Source organism: Lepidochelys kempii, chromosome 5 (assembly GCF_965140285.1).
Source record: "Lepidochelys kempii isolate rLepKem1 chromosome 5, rLepKem1.hap1, whole genome shotgun sequence".
NCBI lineage: Eukaryota > Metazoa > Chordata > Testudines > Cheloniidae > Lepidochelys > Lepidochelys kempii.
Genome location: NC_136384.1, coordinates 132,557,679 through 132,575,094, shown reverse-complemented (window position 1 = coordinate 132,575,094; position 17,416 = coordinate 132,557,679). Strand labels below are relative to the sequence as shown.

At 45.0% G+C, this 17,416-nt stretch overlaps 1 protein-coding gene across 4 annotated transcripts in view; it reads left to right on the top strand.

Moving 5' to 3' along the window:
- The window catches only part of PSD3 (pleckstrin and Sec7 domain containing 3), a 153,964-nt gene that overhangs the window by 94,657 nt on the left and 41,891 nt on the right, over positions 1 to 17,416 (top strand). The window contains exon 1 of one of the 4 annotated variants that reach the window (XM_073345942.2): positions 12,025 to 12,356. The exons of the other annotated variants lie outside the window; for them this stretch is intronic. Within the exon in view, the coding sequence (XP_073202043.2) occupies positions 12,198 to 12,356 (159 nt within the window). The 5' untranslated portion in view covers positions 12,025 to 12,197. Of the gene's footprint in view, positions 1 to 12,024; positions 12,357 to 17,416 lie in introns of those variants that run through there. 4 annotated transcript variants of the gene reach the window in all.

Here is a 17,416-nt window from a genome sequence, read left to right as displayed (position 1 = left end):
AATGTCAAATAGGCCTAAACAGAGTGACTTACCTTGGACACCAGGTGGGTCAAGGAACTATCAGCCCCCTACAGGCCAAAGTGGATGCTATCCAAAAGTGGCCTGTCCCAAAGTCAAAGAAACAGGTTCAATCCTTCTTAGGCTTGGCTGGTTATTACAGACTATTTGTACCGCAGTACAGCCAAATCGCCGCCCCACTGGCAGACCTAACCAAAAAGAAACCGCCAAATGCCTTTCAGTGGACCAAAAAGTGTCAGAAGGCCTTTAACAAGTTTAAAGCGACACTCATGTCTGACTCTGTACTAAGGGCCCCAGACTTTGACAAACCGTTCCTAGTAACCACAGATGCGTCCGAGCGTGGTGTGGGAGCAGTTTTAATGCAGAAAGGACCTGATCAAGAATTCCACCCTGTAGTGTTTCTCAGCAAAAAACTGTCTGAGAGGGAAAGCAACTGGTCAGTCAGTGAAAAAGAATGTTACGCCATTGTCTACGCTCTGGAAAAGCTACGCCCATATGTTTGGGGACGGCGTTTCCACCTGCAAACCGACCATGCTGCACTGAAGTGGCTTCACACCGTCAAAGAAACTAACAAAAAACTTCTTCGGTGGAGTTTAGCTCTCCAAGATTTTGATTTCGACATCCAACACATCTCAGGAGCTTCTAACAAAGTGGCTGATGCACTCTCCTGTGAAAGTTTCCCAGAATCAACTGGTTAAAATCGTCCTTGAGATGTGGAAAATATTGTTAGTCTTTATGTACTTGGTAGTATATTTAGAGATGCATGTGTCTTATTAACTCTGTTTTTCCTAGAGCTCCAGGAAGAAATCCCAGCCAGTGTTTCACCCTAGCTGAGATTTGAGGGGCGTGTCATAAATATAAAGGGAAGGGTAAACCCCTTTAAAATCCCTCCTGGCCAGAGGAAAACTCCTCTCACCTGTAAAGGGTTAAGAAGCTAAAGGTAACCTCGCTGGCACCTGACCAAAATGACCAATGAGGAGACAAGATACTTTCAAAAGCTGGGAGGAGGGAGAGAAACAAAGGGTCTGTATCTGTCAGTATTCTGCTTTTGCCGGGGATAGACCAGGAATGGAGTCTTAGAACTTTTAGTAAGTAATCTAGCTAGGTATGTGTTAGATTATGATTTCTTTAAATGGCTGAGAAAAGAACTGTGCTGAATAGAATGACTATTCCTATCTGTGTGTCTTTTTTGTAACTTAAATTTTTGCCTAGAGGGATTCTCTGTGTTTTGAATCTAATCACCCTGTAAGGTATCTACCATCCTGATTTTACAGAGGTAATTCCTTTACTTCTATTTACTTCTATTTCTATTAAAAGTCTTCTTGTAAGAAAACTGAATGCTTTTTCATTGTTCTCAGATCCCAGGGTTTGGGTCTGTGGTCACCTATGCAAATTGGTGAGGATTTTTACCAAACCTTTCCCAGGAAGTGGGGTGCAAGGGTTGGGAGGATTTTGGGGGGAAAGACGTGTCCAAACTACGTTTCCCAGTAAACCCAGTTAGAGTTTGGTGGTGGCAGTGGATATTCCAAGGGCAAAGGATAAAATTAATTTGTACCTTGGGGAAGTTTTAACCTAAGCTGGTAAAAGTAAGCTTAGGAGGTTTTCATGCAGGTCCCCACATCTGTACCCTAGAGTTCAGAGTGGGGGAGGAACCTTGACAGGGGCATCAGAATCTGTCCCTCAGAGGTGTATTAGCATGATAAGTGTTGTGGTGCTGTTAAGGTAGATGATTGGTAGATAATGAAAAGTTCCTACCATACTTTATTTCCAGATTCCAGGATTTTGAGTCAAACCACGTAAGCGGAAAAATCTAATATCTGTATTCTTCTCTAAAGGCAGATAAGCCCTAGTGTTTTGTCTGGAAATCAACACAAGCTAGCAGCCAAAGTCTAATTCTGTACACCAGCTTTGTGCCTCTGAATAGAGGAAGATAAAGCTTTTTGAACAGTGACCAGCAGCTCAAGAGACAAAACCTTTAATAGTTGTTGAGAAATACATATTCTCGTCTTATATGCTTCAGGGATTGCCCAGTGAACAGAGCATTGGGCTGGGAGTTGGAAGACATGGGTTGTGTTCCTGATTGTGCCGCTGATGTACTGAGTGACCTTCGCCTCTCGTGCTGCTTTTGCTCTTTAGCTCTTTGCGCTGTAAACTCTTTGGGGAAGAAACTCTCTCTCTCTCCCTACACGTTTATAGAGCAGCTAGCACAATGGGGCTTGAATCTGTGTGTGGACCTCTACGGGGCAGGGAATGAGGGAGAGTCGGCTCAGAGTCTCCAGTGTTAGCAGAAGCAGCTGTGTAGTTTAGTACCGGTTTCTGAGTGATTGGGGTTTCGTTTTCATCCAAGAATGCAAAGTCTCATTAATGTATTGTCTGTGGATGGATTATTTTAAAAATGGACAATTCCAGGTGGGAACAATCAGTTTCTTCATCCTGCTAAATAATAGAAGCTGTCCGTTACAGTCTGACTTGTTAACTGAAATGTTTAGCAGTTCTAGAAGATGAACATGTAAATTCTGAGCTTTCCATCTAGCCCTCTAAATTGTCCAGATTGTCAGCTCAGAAAACCCATACAGTACTATTCAGCAATGGCTGTCCTTTTAAAATCAGAAGCCTTGGATCCTTCTGCGTTGGGAAATCTCTAATACAATGTCACACATACATTTTGGTCCTTCTGACATATTACTCCCACCTCCACGTGGGTAGAAAACAAATTCTGAAAAACATTCTTTGATCTTCCACCCACTGATCTGCTAGAAATTTAAGTTCTGTACTGCAACTCGGGGAAAGGGGGAGTAGCAATATAATTTATACCATATTTTTAAGAAATGCAGTTTCCATTGGTTTTGGAATTACTGCTTTATAAATCCTCTGTGCTCCTGCATTCTGTTAGTCATCACACTTTGAGAATGACATTGGGCTACTCTCCGTGACCTACTTTAAACTATTTTCCTTTCAAACAAGAACATTGGGTTGCAACTTGAATGTTGTTGTTTTTCTTTGATGCCTGATGTTAAATAGAGCACTTAGTTTTCTTTCAAAGTCATATTACCTGATGATGAAGTATGTAAGGTGTTAATAAGTTATTAGTAAACATTAAGGATATGTCTAAGAAGGGAGGGATCAGTAAGGAAAGCTACCTTATTGAGGTCAGAATATGTAGGGATAAAGTGAGACAGGCTAAAAGTCAAGTAGAGTTGGACCTTGCAAAGGGAATTAAAACCAATAGTAAAAGGTTCTATAGTCATATAAATAGGAAAAAAACAAAGAAAGAAGAAGTGGGACCGCTAAAAACTGAGGATGGAGTGGAGGTCAAGGATAATCTAGGCATGGCCCAATATCTAAACAAATACTTTGCCTCAGTCTTTAATAAGACTAAAGAGGATCTTAGGGATAATGGTAGCATGATAAATGGGAATGAGGATATGGAGGTAGACATCACCATATCTGAGGTAGAAGCGAAACTCAAACAGCTTAATGGGGCTAAATCGGGGGGCCCAGATAATCTTCATCCAAGAATATTAAAAGAATTGGCACAAGAAATTGCAAGCCCATTAGCAAGAATTTTTAATGAATCTGTAAATTCAGGGGTTGTACCATATGATTGGAGAATTGCTAACATAGTTCCTATTTTTAAGAAAGGGAAAAAAAGTGATCCAAGTAATTATAGGCCTGTTAGTTTGACATCTGTAGTATGCAAGGTTTTGGAAAAAATTTTGAAGGAGAAGGTAGTTAAGGACATTGAAGTCAATGGTAAATGGGACAAAATACAACATGGTTTTACAAAAGGTAGATCGTGCCAAACCAACCTGATTTCCTTCTTTGAGAGAGTAACAGATTTTTTAGATAAAGGAAATGCAGTGGATCTAATTTATTTAGATTTTAGTAAGGCGTTTGATACTGTGCCACATGGGGAATTATTAGTTAAATTGGATAAGATGGGCATCAATAGGAAAATTGAAAGGTGGATAGGGAATTGGTTAAAGGGGAGACTACAACGGGTCCTACTGAAAGGTGAACTGTCAAGTTGGAGGGAGGTTACCAGTGGAGTTCCTCAAGGATCAGTTTTGGGACCAATCTTATTTAATCTTTTTATTACTGACCTGGGCACAAAAAGTGGGAGTGTGCTAATAAAGTTTGCAGATGATACAAAGCTGGGAGGTATTGCTAATTTAGAGAAGGACAGGGATACCCTACAGGAGGATCTGGATGACCTTGTAAACTGGAGTAATAGGAATAGGATGAAATTTAATAGTGAGAAGTGTAAGGTCATGCATTTAGGGATTAATAACAAGAATTTTAGTTATAAGCTAGGGACGCATCAACTAGAAGTAACGGAGGAGGAAAAGGACCTTGGAGTATTGGTTGATCATAGGTTGACTATGAGCTGCCAATGTGATATGGCTGTGAAAAAAGCTAATGTCGTCTTGGGATGCATCAGGAGAGGTATTTCCAGTAGGGATAAGGAGGTTTTAGTACCGTTATATAAGGCACTGGTGAGACCTCACCTGGAATACTGTGTGCAGTTCTGGTCTCCCATGTTTAAGAAGGATGAATTCAAACTGGAACAGGTACAGAGAAGGGCTACTAGGATGATCCGAGGAATGGAAAACTTGTCTTATGAAAGGAGACTCAGGGAGCTTGGCTTGTTTAGCCTAACTAAAAGAAGGTTGAGGGGAGATATGATTGCTCTCTATAAATATATCAGAGGGATAAATACCAGAGAGGGAGAGGAATTATTTAAACTCAATACCAATGTGGACACAAGAACAAATGGATATAAACTGGCCACTAGGAAATTTAGATTAGAAATTAGACGAAGGTTTCTAACCATCAGAGGAGTGAAGTTTTGGAATAGCCTTCCGAGGGAAGTAGTGGGGGCAAAAGATCTATCTTGCTTTAAGATTAAACTCGATAAGTTTATGGAGGAGATGGTATGATGGGATAACATGGTTTTGGTAATTAAATATTCATGGTAAATAGGCCCAATGGCCTGTGATGGGTTTTTAGATGGGGTAAGATCCAAGTTACCCGGGAAAGAATTTTCTGTAGTATCTGGCTGATGAATCTTGCCCATATGCTCAGGGTTTAGCTGATCGCCATATTTGGGGTCGGGAAGGAATTTTCCTCCAGGGCAGATTGGAAGGCCCTGGAGGTTTTTCGCCTTCCTCTGTAGCATGGGGCACGGGTCACTTGCTGGAGGATTCTCTGCTCCTTGAGGTCTTCAAACTACAATTTGAGGACTTCAATAGCACAGATATAGGTGTGAGGTCTTTTTTAGGAGTGGTGGGTGAAATTCTGTGGCCTGCATTGTGCAGGAGGTCAGACTAGATGATCATAATGGTCCCTTCTGACCTAAATATCTATGAATCTATGAATCTACCCTGCATTGTAAGCCCAGGTCTGTGGGATCTGGGCTTGTAGACTCGGTGTTTCCCAGCCCGCACTCGAGCATCCACGCTGCGTTACAATCCTGTGTTGACAGTTGCTGAACCCAGGTCTCACAGCTGTGCTCACATGTCCATACTGCACTATGCTGACCTTCTGACTTGAGCGTGCGGCTTGAACTGAGTCCATATTGCAAAATGGCAGGTTCTGGCTCTGACCCACCCCCATCCTAGGACCTGGGGCATGAGTGCTGGCTGACCCGAGTCAAACTGATCCGTCTGTGGATGGAAGTGGGTCTTGGGCTCAAGCTGAGTCAGAGCTTGGGCTTAGTGTATAGTACAGACATACCCTAAGGGGCTGGTTCTGGCCTCGCTGGCATGTAGGAGCCACACAGGAGCTGCAGCGGCTGGGGCAGAATTCTCCTGGCAACATAAACCTGATTTCATTGCCCCTGTGCTAGTCCCTTCCACAGGCCCAGGCCTCGGGGGCATGCTGGAAGTGGGAGCATGTCAGGGGGCTGTGTCCATAGCAAGGAGCTCCACGGGGAGTCCAGGCAGCCTGCAGGCAGCCCTGGGGAGGTTGCTGTAAAGCAGCCTCTAATTTAAACCACAGGCCAGCTTTGCCCCCTGGCCTTTGCCTTCTGTGCTGCATCTCTTGGGAGGCATTGCACCAGATGCAATACAGGACACCCATGTAAATCCCCTGCCTTTGTTAAAATAGTCATCATTTCATGGGTTGCGCTCAGCTGTATGAATCAGAGGATGGCATGAACGTTTGTACGGATGGTTCTGAGAGAAGGCCATGTGAAGAGCGTCTCATCTGGGCCATTTAGGCTTCAGCACTGTTTGGAGTGCTTATTGCAGGTGCAGAGTCATGTCAATGAACTAGCCAGAGATTTTTTTCCTGTGTTTATGCATATGTGCAATTCAGCAGTTGCTTCTGAAACCAGCCCTTCTGTAACCTCAGTTGTGATGTCAAGGTTTACTAGATGGGCTTTTTTTTAATGGATGTATTTAATGGTACATCGTCTGTTGCAACTTTAACTTTGTCAAGGTTCCTTCCCCACTCTGAACTCTAGGGTACAGATGTGGGGACCTGCATGAAAACCTCCTAAGCATACTTTTACCAGCTTAGGTTAAAACTTCCCCAAGGCACAAATTATTTTACTCTTTGCCCTTGGATTTCTACTGCCACCACCAAACTTTATCTGGGTTCCTGAAAAAACGGAGTTTGGACCCGTCTTTCCCCCCAAAATCCTCCCAACCCTTGTACCCCACTTCCTGGGGAAGGTTTGGTAAAAATCCTCACCAATTTGCATAGGTGACCACAGACCCAAACCCTTGGATCTTAGAACAATGAAAAAGCATTCAGTTTTCTTACAAGAAGACTTTTAATAGAAGTAAAAACAAAAGAATCACCTCTTTAAAATCAGGATGGTGAATACCTTACAGGGTAATTAGATTCAAAACATAGAGAATCCCTCTAGGCAAAACCTTAAGTTACAAAAAAGAGACACAGACAGGAATATTCATTCTATTCAGCACAGCTATTTTCTCAGCCATTTAAAGAAATCATAATCTAACACATATCTAGCTAGATTACTTACTAAGTTCTAAGACTCCATTCCTGTTCTGTCCCCGGCAAAAGCATCACACAGACAGACACAGACCCTTTGTTTTTCTCCCTCCTCCCAGCTTTTGAAAGTATCTTGTCTCCTCATTGGTCATTTTGGTCAGGTGCCAGCGAGGTTACCTTTAGCTTCTTAACCCTTTACAGGTGAGAGGATTTTTCCTCTGGACCAGGAGGGATTTTAAAGGGGTTTACCCTTCCCTTTATATTTATGAAAAACTTAATGACTTTTTTTATATTAAATAATATGTTGATAATTTTTAAATGGAAGTCTCAATTAATGTATAACTCTGTTTGTCTTTGTGAGCCGAGGATGTAATTAGAATATAGTTATTAAAACAAGTAATGTAAAAACAGGACTTGATTCCCTTCCAGGTTTACCCTGTTTCGGTATAAATAAAAAATAGTATGGCCTACAATATTGTGTTTCTGTGGGCTGAGGGGAGGGTCTGGCTGGGGAGTGAAGTTTCCTCATTCTCCAGCTATATTTCTAGCAGTTGTAAAGGGAATGTTCAGAGTGATTTTTGCAGTATTTATGTGGTATCTGTGAAATCCCAAATGTTGCAAAGGAGTTTGTTTTCATTATCATAGCAGTCCCCGTGATTAGTAATGTGACACTTTATTTCAGCAGTGACTTATTTTGGTTTAAGATGGAGTTTCTCCCTCTCCCACTTCTTCCCCCATCCCCACCCCCAGCAAAAAAGAAAATTGAAGGATGCGGCCTGATTCTGATCTCACACCAATACTGTGTTGGTGTTACTCTGCTGACTTAAATAGATTTACTGATGTAAAGCATTGGGTGAGATCAGAATCAGCTCCATGGACATATGGGACTCTTCATTGTGTTCAGACACATAATACATACATGTACATAGTACATTTTACCTCGGAAGAACACAGCGGGCTTGATCCTCCTTTGTGTGGAAGTCAATGGCAGTTTTGCTCTAGACTTCCATGGGGGCAAGATCAGACCCAGTGTTTCTGTAAATGTCTTGTCTTGTATAGTGTATTGCGGTCAACAGAGGATAGGTGGCTAGCATGAAGACAGCATAGCTAGATAACATCAGAAAGCTACATGGATATCCATCATCCTCCCACCATGCATGAAACATGCTGTTATCCTATTACAGCATCTCCTCATTTTTGCCTTTATCTGACTACTTGTGCGTGTAGAAGACAAAAGTAGTTGCGGTCAGGTATCAGGGACTGCTGTATACACGGTCGATTGAGACATTAAGATTTAATTTAGGTTGTCAAACTCTGACTGGTCAACAGACCTCAGAAATCATTATATTAAATATCCCTGTAAGATCAGCTCCCCAAAGACAGCTGATTGCTGATCACCTTTTGGTGGCCATGTTTAGGAAGATATATATTATATACGCTTTGTTCGTGCAACAGAACCCATTTGTATTGTCTGTTTGGACGGTGGGTTTTTTTTGTTTTTTTAAACAGAGGGAATCTTCCTCTGGCGAATACACAGATTCACTCAATATTGTTGTCTTTCCTGTGCCCTAATAACTATGCTGCACAAATATGTCATTTGGTCTCAGGAGTGGGTTGGGATTTTTTTAAATGAATGTTTATTTTTTGTCACGAGGATCAGACTTGAGTGGTACTAATGGAGTCTTGTCTCTTAGTTTGTAGATAGCAAAGCTCTTCTTCCAGTTCAGTAGTGGGAGTGACTTTGGGCAAGTCTACACGCTAACATGAAATTGACTTAAGTTATGTCTACATACCTCCACCGCAGTAAATAAATCGGTTTGGGATGTCCACACTAGCTCCTTCTGTCGGGGTGCACGCCCTCACCAGGAGCACTTGTACCGATTTAACTGTCAGTGTGGGGCTTGTGGGGTGCTGACAGCCAGAGCCCCGTCACAACTCCAGGTATCAGCTGCTTTACATCGACCTAACTCTGTCATGTAGACCAGGCCTTTGAGTGTGCTCCCCAAAGCCCATATCGGATTTCTCTTCCAATATCACAATGTAGGTCTTTCGCATTCATATCACCATCTAATATTTTAAACTAAAATAAATTCCATTAATTGAATCTCTCAAAGTGTCCAGACAAATACTCTCTAATTTCTTCCTGCTGCTGTTTATTATTTACACAGCAGTAGCATCTGGCAGCACCAATCAGGAATCAGGGCCCAGCTGTACAGAAGTGCAGGGAGATGATACTCTCTCCCCCTAGGAGCTCACAGTCTAGGTGGTGATGAAACTCTGCAGGTGGGTTGGAGCAAGAGGAGAAGGTAGCAGTAAAGGTAGCAAATCACTGTACAGTAAGCCCAGGGCTCAGTTTGCCCCCTGCCTAGGCTTTGCAGCATGCTGGAGCTATGTAGGCATCATGGCAGAGGACTTAGGAAAGAATTTAAGAGGTAGCAAGGTGGTGACTTTGTGGATTTTTTTCACTTAAATCATTTAGACCAAAATTTTTAAAAGTCACCTCCCCCCGCCCAATTTTGGGTGCCCAACTAGGGACAGCGAGGGCCTGATTTTCAGAGGTGCTGATTGGTAGCTTCCAGAAATAGGACCAGATCCTTTGTGTAGCTCCACTGATCCCAGAGAAGCGCTGATAATTTTATACCCGCAGCGAATCTGGCCCACTGACTTTTATTTCCTTGAAGTCTCTTTTTATTGACCCAAGTTCCGTTTTTCTGACCTGCTTGGAGCAGTTCTAGGGCAAGTTCAGTATGGTTTCTTGCTGCATCACACGCGTGGGATCTTCCATGATGGAGACTTTTCTGCAATCAATCCATGATGGAGTCAGATGACAGTAAATTTGCAAGCATAAATCAATAATCTGAATGCATATTTTAATCCCTAAACTACAAGGCTGTTGCTGATGGTGGTGGTGTGGGGGGAAGGCCATTATCCGCATGGCCCGATACGATGGGTATACCTGTCAAGATTCAAGAGGGGTGATTCTAAGGAAAGCTACATGCTCTTCCTGCTGTGAGCCAGGGGATGCAGAATACAATGGATGTGACATGACTTACTCACTTCTCAGGGACACGCCAGCAAATAGAAGAGGTCCCTTTCAGAAAGGAAAGTGTGTTTATGACCAACCCCTAACTCTTCATGAAAAACGCAGGTGCTAACAAGTAAGAAAGGTTTAGAGGTGTCCCTGGTAGGGGTGATTTCCACCTCTTCCAGCCAGTGCATGTGGGAGTTAACAGACATTGTGGGTCAGGGTCCTGGGTCTTGGAGATGCTGAGAACTAGCAGAATGGATCTGCGGCAGATGTAGCAGAAGCCTTCTGCTCCTGTCGCTGCTGCCGCGCTGATGATGCACGTTCTGTCTCTGGGACCCCGAGTGTCTGGTGGTGACACATGTGGGTTGCGGTTCAGGTGTCTGTAAACAAGTGCGGGACGGGGGAGGCTGCATCTGGTCCCAGTCTGTTTGTATCCTGTAACAAATGTGTCTCTGCGCTAACCTACAGGAGCTAGCAGTGCTTCCTGAGGCCAGCTGGCACTGCAGTGACTGTCTACCCCACAGGCTTGCCCCCCGGCTGAGGGAGGGAGTGAGTCATAGAATCATAGAATCTCAGGGCTGGAAGGGACCTCAGGAGGTCATCTAGTCCAACCCCCTGCCCAAAGCAGGACCAATCCCCAACTAAATCCCCCATCCCAGCCAGGGCTTTGTTAAGCCAGGCCTTAAAAACCTGCTGGCCCTTGGATGTTCTGGATCTCCAGCTGCTGGTGAGAGCAGCTTGACAGCCGTCGTGTATATCACAGCAGTGCAAAGGCCATCGCGGAGGGCAGCAACATGACTGGCACACGCTGATAAGTTTTCATGTTCAGCTCAGGGGCAGCTGATCACTGCATCCCAGACACCTGTGATTCACCTCCATTGGTATGGGTACCATCTCTCCTTGGTTCGGGGCTCTGTTCCCATCATCCGCTCGTCTTCCCCGCTTGTACTGGCTGGCTACCTGCTCTTCCTGTGTCAGCAGCAGCCACTACCTCTCCGCCTTGGACAGGAGAGAGCGCTTGCCTCTGAGCTGGTTGCTATGGTTACGTGCAATCTGCTATATTCTGGGTCTCCGGGAGCCAGAAATGATGGTGCTTTCGCAGCGTTTAGGTAACCAGCTTCTCTCCCTTACTGGGAGCATCCACCCTCTCTGAAACTGTGCATGCTGATTGGATGACATTCGCTCCTGCACAGAGATCAGCATAGGGGCCATATAGCACTTAAGCCCCCAAAGTGTGGTTTGAGTGGGCTTTAGGTGGTGCCTAGGGCTTGTGTGGGGCTGCAAATTGCCCTTGGTTTGTTAACCTCTGTGGATGTGCTGGCAGGACAGGGTACAGGATATGGGCTGCATTCCTGTTTTGGAATGATTTTTGGAGCATCTATTTCCTTTGCCCATATTTGCACTGGAAAGGGGAGACACATGCCCTGAGCTTCTATTCCCAATTCTGCAACTGATTGACTGAGTGACCTTGGACAATCACTTGCCCTCTTCTGTACCTCAATTACCCCATCTTAAAATGGGTACAGCAGTGTCCCTTTCATGCCTCTTTTGAGGGCACTTGGAGGTATCTGGATAACAATGCAGTTAGAGGTGCTAAGCATAGTTACTATTCATTAAGGGCAGGCAGTGACGGGAGTGTCTTTATTTTTCTAACCCACTTTCTAGAGCCCCGGGATTCTTTTTGTAGTGTCCTGGAATCCATAAGCATTTTTCACATGCAAGGGCCAGTGCCTGACAGGTTACTGAAGGCTTTTGTATGTGGTGTCTTTATTTTCCTGGAGACATTAATGAAGGAGGCATGACATCACAGGAATAAAAGGGTTGAGAATGAATTACCTTGCTTGGCCTGGTGCCATTGGTCCCGGTATCCGGGATGTGTGTCTTTGCGTTTGTGCCTGTGTTAGTGTGTGTCCGGGGAGGGGGAGCGTGTGCTGAAGAAGGGAGGGGAGCAGGGGTGGAGTTTGTCTCTCTTTTCAGGGCCAGTGACGTGAGCAATGCCTGGAACAATCAGACTGGCTCAAAACAGTGTAGTTGAAGATGCTGGAGCAAACAGCCTGGTGCATTTTAAGCAAACACTGATAGCTCCAGCCTAGGTTCCCCAGACAGTCCTTACAGATTTGTCTCCAGCTTCACTATACTGCACTGGTCTGGGGTGGGCCATTGTTTCTCCTCTCCCCAATCCTCGGAAATGATTGGAGTTAATAGTGTGCAGAGCACCAGCAAGGTCCGAGTAAGAGCCACAGGTTCTGTGAAATACTCCCGAGAAGACTCTCTCTGGCGGCAGTCCCACCGGTCAACGTCTATGAAAATCTCCAACTCCTCTGAGTTTTCTGCTAAAGAAAGCAAGGTAAAAAATAAATGCACAATATTTCTGTCTGCCGTGACTAGGGATAAGATGATAGAAAATCTTGTATTGATGGTCTGGTGAGAAATGAAGGCATTTCATGTGGCTCTGGGTAATCTCTAGCGATCACAGGGTTGCTGTGAAGCCAGGAAAGATCTATCAGTTTGAGAAGAGACTGAAGGCAAAGAGGGTTGGTGTTGCAGAGATCGGATTTTAGAGGGATGCCCTGTGTCGAAGCTTCATACAACAGTAAACACTGAAAACTTGCTAGCTGGAATGCTAATTGGAGCTCTGTGCCTCGGCAAGCTGCCTGTATTTGCAAATTCTCTCTCTGGGATTCTTTTCATTTTGGGGAAATTATTTATACAGATTTCTTTAAAGTCCATTTTCCTTCCCTGTTTAAATGGCTCTACTTTTGTCTCTGAGGGAGTTAGATAAAAATATCATCTCACTTGCACTGCATGATTAAATATTACCATGAAATATTTATTGGGAAGGCTCCACTGTACACTGGTAGGGATGTATGTATGTATGGTTGTTTGCTTAACATGGATATAACTAGCTGCTCTGGGAGCTGGGGTTAGTGTGCTTTGAATCAGCAGAGCACTGTCGCTGCTGTTTGTAGGCAAACACACACACATTGTATGCAGGGTTGGCGCCTGCCTCATTCCACCACTCTCCGTGTACCACAAGTACTCCTTTTCTTTTCACTCTCCGTGTACCTATTCTCAGAAGTGCTAATCACCTCCAGTGGGAGTGGAGTACTCGGCGTCAGCCCAACACCTCACAGCATCTGGCCGTGTGTGAGCAAGATGCTTGAAATGGTGAACAAATTTCCCTCTACCTTCCCTTCCACCACACATACGTTATCACACAGGATAGACTGCTAGTAGCTGCTCACTAGGGAGTGTTAAAACAAGATAAGGTCGGAGTGGTTTTGAAGAGCACGTAAAGGTGTCTAGCCAGGGTTTGTGTGTGTGTATGTGGTCGTGTATCATGTTTACACCCACACACACGCATTTCATTTGTGCTGGAGACCTATTGTGTCTGTTCCAAATCCCACGTACATCAGTGCAGAAGTTACATTCCAGCAGACTCTTCTGAAGGAATGTCACAATGAAAACATCCCTTCTCTCCGCGGACATTCTTTGCTTTGTCCGGGTTATGCACTCGTAGTTTATAGTACGCGCGATGTGCAGTGAAGACCTAACGCTCTTAGCCATGGAGCAGTGCAAACTTTTTCAAAGGTTTTACTTTACAGTTTCAGTAAACTTGCTTTTGAGAAGGACTTTTATTCAATATAACTAACACAATGTGGCCATGGTTGTTTCAGTGAAATAACATGATTGCTGATACAATGTCATAGAATCATAGAAATGTGGGACTTGAAGGGACCTCACAAGGTCAGATAGTTCATTCCCCACAGTGAGGCAGGATTAAGTATATGTCGGCTCTCCCTGGCAGCTGTTTCTCTTACTCTCCTGTTTCCTACTCTGACAAGCTACCGAGTAAGGGATAGATCTTCAAGCACTTCATGCCCCTGATTTTACAAACATTCTCTATGTAATTAACTTTAGGCATGTGAATGATTCCACTGAAATCACTGGGACAATTCATTTTCATAAAGCTGCTCCATGCACATGCGTAGGGAGGTCTTGTGGTATGCTGGGTGGGTCACTGAACTGGGAATCCGGAGACATGCCTTGGAGTCCTGTCTCTGCCACTGACCTGCTGTGTGACCTTGAGCAAGTCTCTTCACCCCTTTGTGCCTCAGTTTCCCCTCCCTTCCCTTTGTCTCTCCAGTCTGTTTAGATCGTAGGCTCTCAGGGTAGGGCCCATCTCTTACTATGTGTATGAACAGCTCCTAGAACAGTGGACCTTTGATTTCAGTTGGTGCCTGTAGGTATTACTGTAATAAAAATAATAATCACAAAGTGTGGAATTCCCTTTGAAGCTAATAGAATTCTGCCTCCGCAGTGCTTGCCTCTGATGTCTGAAATGGAAAACATACTGTCTGATTTTCTCTAGACTATTCAGCTCCACTTCCCAGTTTGTTGATGCATTTTTATTTTTACCGTATTATTTTTTGCTCAAAGTTGATCTGTATTTCTCTATTCTCATTATTATTTATATGGCATCCAAAAGTGTACTGGGTGCTTTACAGACATGTATGAAGACCTGTGTTGGCCCACAGGAGCTTACAGTCAAAACAGGAGAGACAGAGCCAAACAAAACAGAGCAGAAAGACGCATGCACTATAAAAAAATTTCTTTTATCTTTTCCTATTATTGTCTTTTTTAGCTGGTGACTGTTTGCCTTTTTAGAGGAGGTAGCACCATATTGGGAGCCTCTGTTCTGTTCCCGGCTCTGCTACTGACTTGCTGTGTGACGTTGGGCAAATCACGTCACCTCTCTCTGCTTGTTTCCCCTCCCACCCTTAGTCTGGCCAGCCAGTGTCGTTTGTTAGCTTTCTGGGGTAAGGACAGTCTCACTATCGACTTGATTCACATTTACATGAAAGCCCCTTGAAGGCCTTTCTGGGCTGCCAGTGCAGTGTAAAGTGAGTGTAAATGTAATTGTTCAAGAGGTGTAAAGAGGCCCTAGGGGAAGTGAAAATCGGGTCATGTGTGTTTGTACAGTGCCTAGCACAATAGGATCCTAGTCCTGGTTGTGTATAAATTCTCTTTTTGTGTTCTGCTTGAGCCTATAGCCTGTTCCCCTGTGGCTATGTTCCCTTCTCCACCTACACCTGCTTGCATACCTGGTACACTGGAGATTCTGGAATAAAAAACCCAAGGGCCTGTCATAGTCGACACCGGGCTGGAAGATGTTTCTAGCCCACTGGCTGGGGGAGTGGGGTCTGGTCTGTTAGTCCCTCCTTGCCCCTCCAGCAACAAACTCCTTCTGTGGTACCTGGCACTTGCACACCCTTTCAGGACCTTCAAGGACTTAGCAAAGGGGACTAGAATCATAGAATATCAGGGTTGGAAGGGGCCTCAGGAGGTCATCTAGTCCCACCCCCTGCTCAAATCAGGACCAATCCCCAATTTTTGCCCCAGATCCCTAAATGGCTCCCTCAAGGATTGAACTCACAACCCTGGGTTTAGCAGCTCAATGCTCAAACCACTGAGCTTTCCCTCCCCTAGCATTAGCCTTATTTTATAGCTAGAAGAAATGAGTGGAGAGACGTCATGTGATCTGCCCCGTGGCACAGAGGGAACAGAACCCAGCTGTCCTGACTCGCATTCATTTACTGCTAAACAACAACTGAGATGCATTAGCATTAGCTACTGAACTATGGACCTGGCTAACCGCATCTGCAGCTTTCAAAGCTGCTGGCCAGCAGGTTGGCATGTGTAGATGGCGCAGCAGGTTAACGTAGCTTGGTCACCTCTGGAGACTTGGGTTCAAATGTGGGTCACGTGAAATGCATCTGATGCCCTACTGCGTGATCTAGCCTGGCTGACAGCTTTTTCTCCAGACAGACATACCTAGGTACAGCAGTCCACCAGCGAGCTGCAAAAAGCTTAAGCCGGCTTCGCAAAGGCACATGAATGGTGAAATGCCCCACCTAGATTTTTGAAATATGCTCTGCGAGTGCTGCCGTATTCTGGAGCACATCTCTCATCCGTCCGCACTGGGTTCTGTGCAGCTCGCCAACAGCTTTGTCCGCAGTCATGCAATAGGCTCCCTTTAACCATAGTGTTGATGAAAAGCTCAGGCAAGTGCAGGACAGAGCCTTCTAGCTAGCCTGATGTGTCGAGATTACAGCGCACAGGTACCCTGCGCAGCGTTTCACCCTCTGCTCTCGGGAGCGTGGCGAGCCTTCCGTCTCCACTTTCTGCTGCTGGTGTGGATGACACAGGCTTTTGTTCTAAGGACAATGTTTTTTAAAATAGGAGGCTCCCTCAAAAATGTTCTGCCTCAGTTGGTGATGCTCTCAAAATTCCCCTCCCCCAAAATCCTTATCAAGCCCCTATTCTTTCCCTCCACCCACCGCAAAACCATCCATCCTTCCCGCACATTTCCCCCTTTCAGCTCCTCCATTCCTTCCAGCTCTCACCCAGTCTCCTCCAGCTGGTATCGGAGAATGTATTTCCCCAGGCTCGTGGGGGTGGGGAGCAGGTCTTCTCTTGGTGGGTGACTGGAGAGGGCTGTAGGTTGGCTTTTTAGCACCACCTGGGGTGGGGCGGGGAGGTCATTGGCAAGGCAATAGGCAGGCTGCAGTAGCCAAAGGACTTCCACACCATGCATCAGCTGTGGCGTGGCCCCTCTCTTTCTTGAACATTGCTGGAATGTCTGATGACGACTGTGAGGGCTACCTGGTGCATCTCCCAGGTGCACCTGGAAGCTGGGGGAGAGGCAGGAGAACACGCCAGGTGGGAGTTCCCTTTTCAGTAGCTGCTGAGATCATGGAAGCACTGGGTGTGTGCAGGCAGGCTAGTGAATGTTAGCCAGCAGAGCCAGCCTTTAGCAGTCTGTTCCTTTCAGTCCTGGCAATCCGTTCCTATTGGCCAGCCTGGACAAGAGACAGCATCATCTACTTATTTCTTAAAGAAAGTCCCTATTTTCCTTTAGCAGGCCTCATGGCTGGCTTTTTAAAGAAGGGGCTCATGCAGCGTTCCCCTGCAGCTCATCAGCACAGTGAACCCTGCTGACCTGGCTTTCATCTGCACTGGAAGGTTTTGCATTACCTGACTTTCTTATTAGCTAAATGATTTACCTCTCAGCAATAACCAGCTGGGATAATTAGTTGCATCTTCATCTCTGCATTCACACTCGGTTGTGCGTTCGTTTTGTGTTACGTGACTGTCTCGTAGGCTCGTCCAAGATTTGCAGATGTTGTAGACTTTGGAGTACATGGCTCTGGTGACTCAGTGACTCTTACACATGAGAACTTGGGGGAATGAGAGTTAATCATCGAATGGGTGGTAACTTATAGTTTAATGCATTCAGGAGTTTCGTGGTGGTTGTCATAATAATGTGACTTAGCTCATTAAAATACAGTACATACTTTATGTACAGGGAGGAGTTGTCAGTGGCTCTCAGTGTTCTGCTTCTGA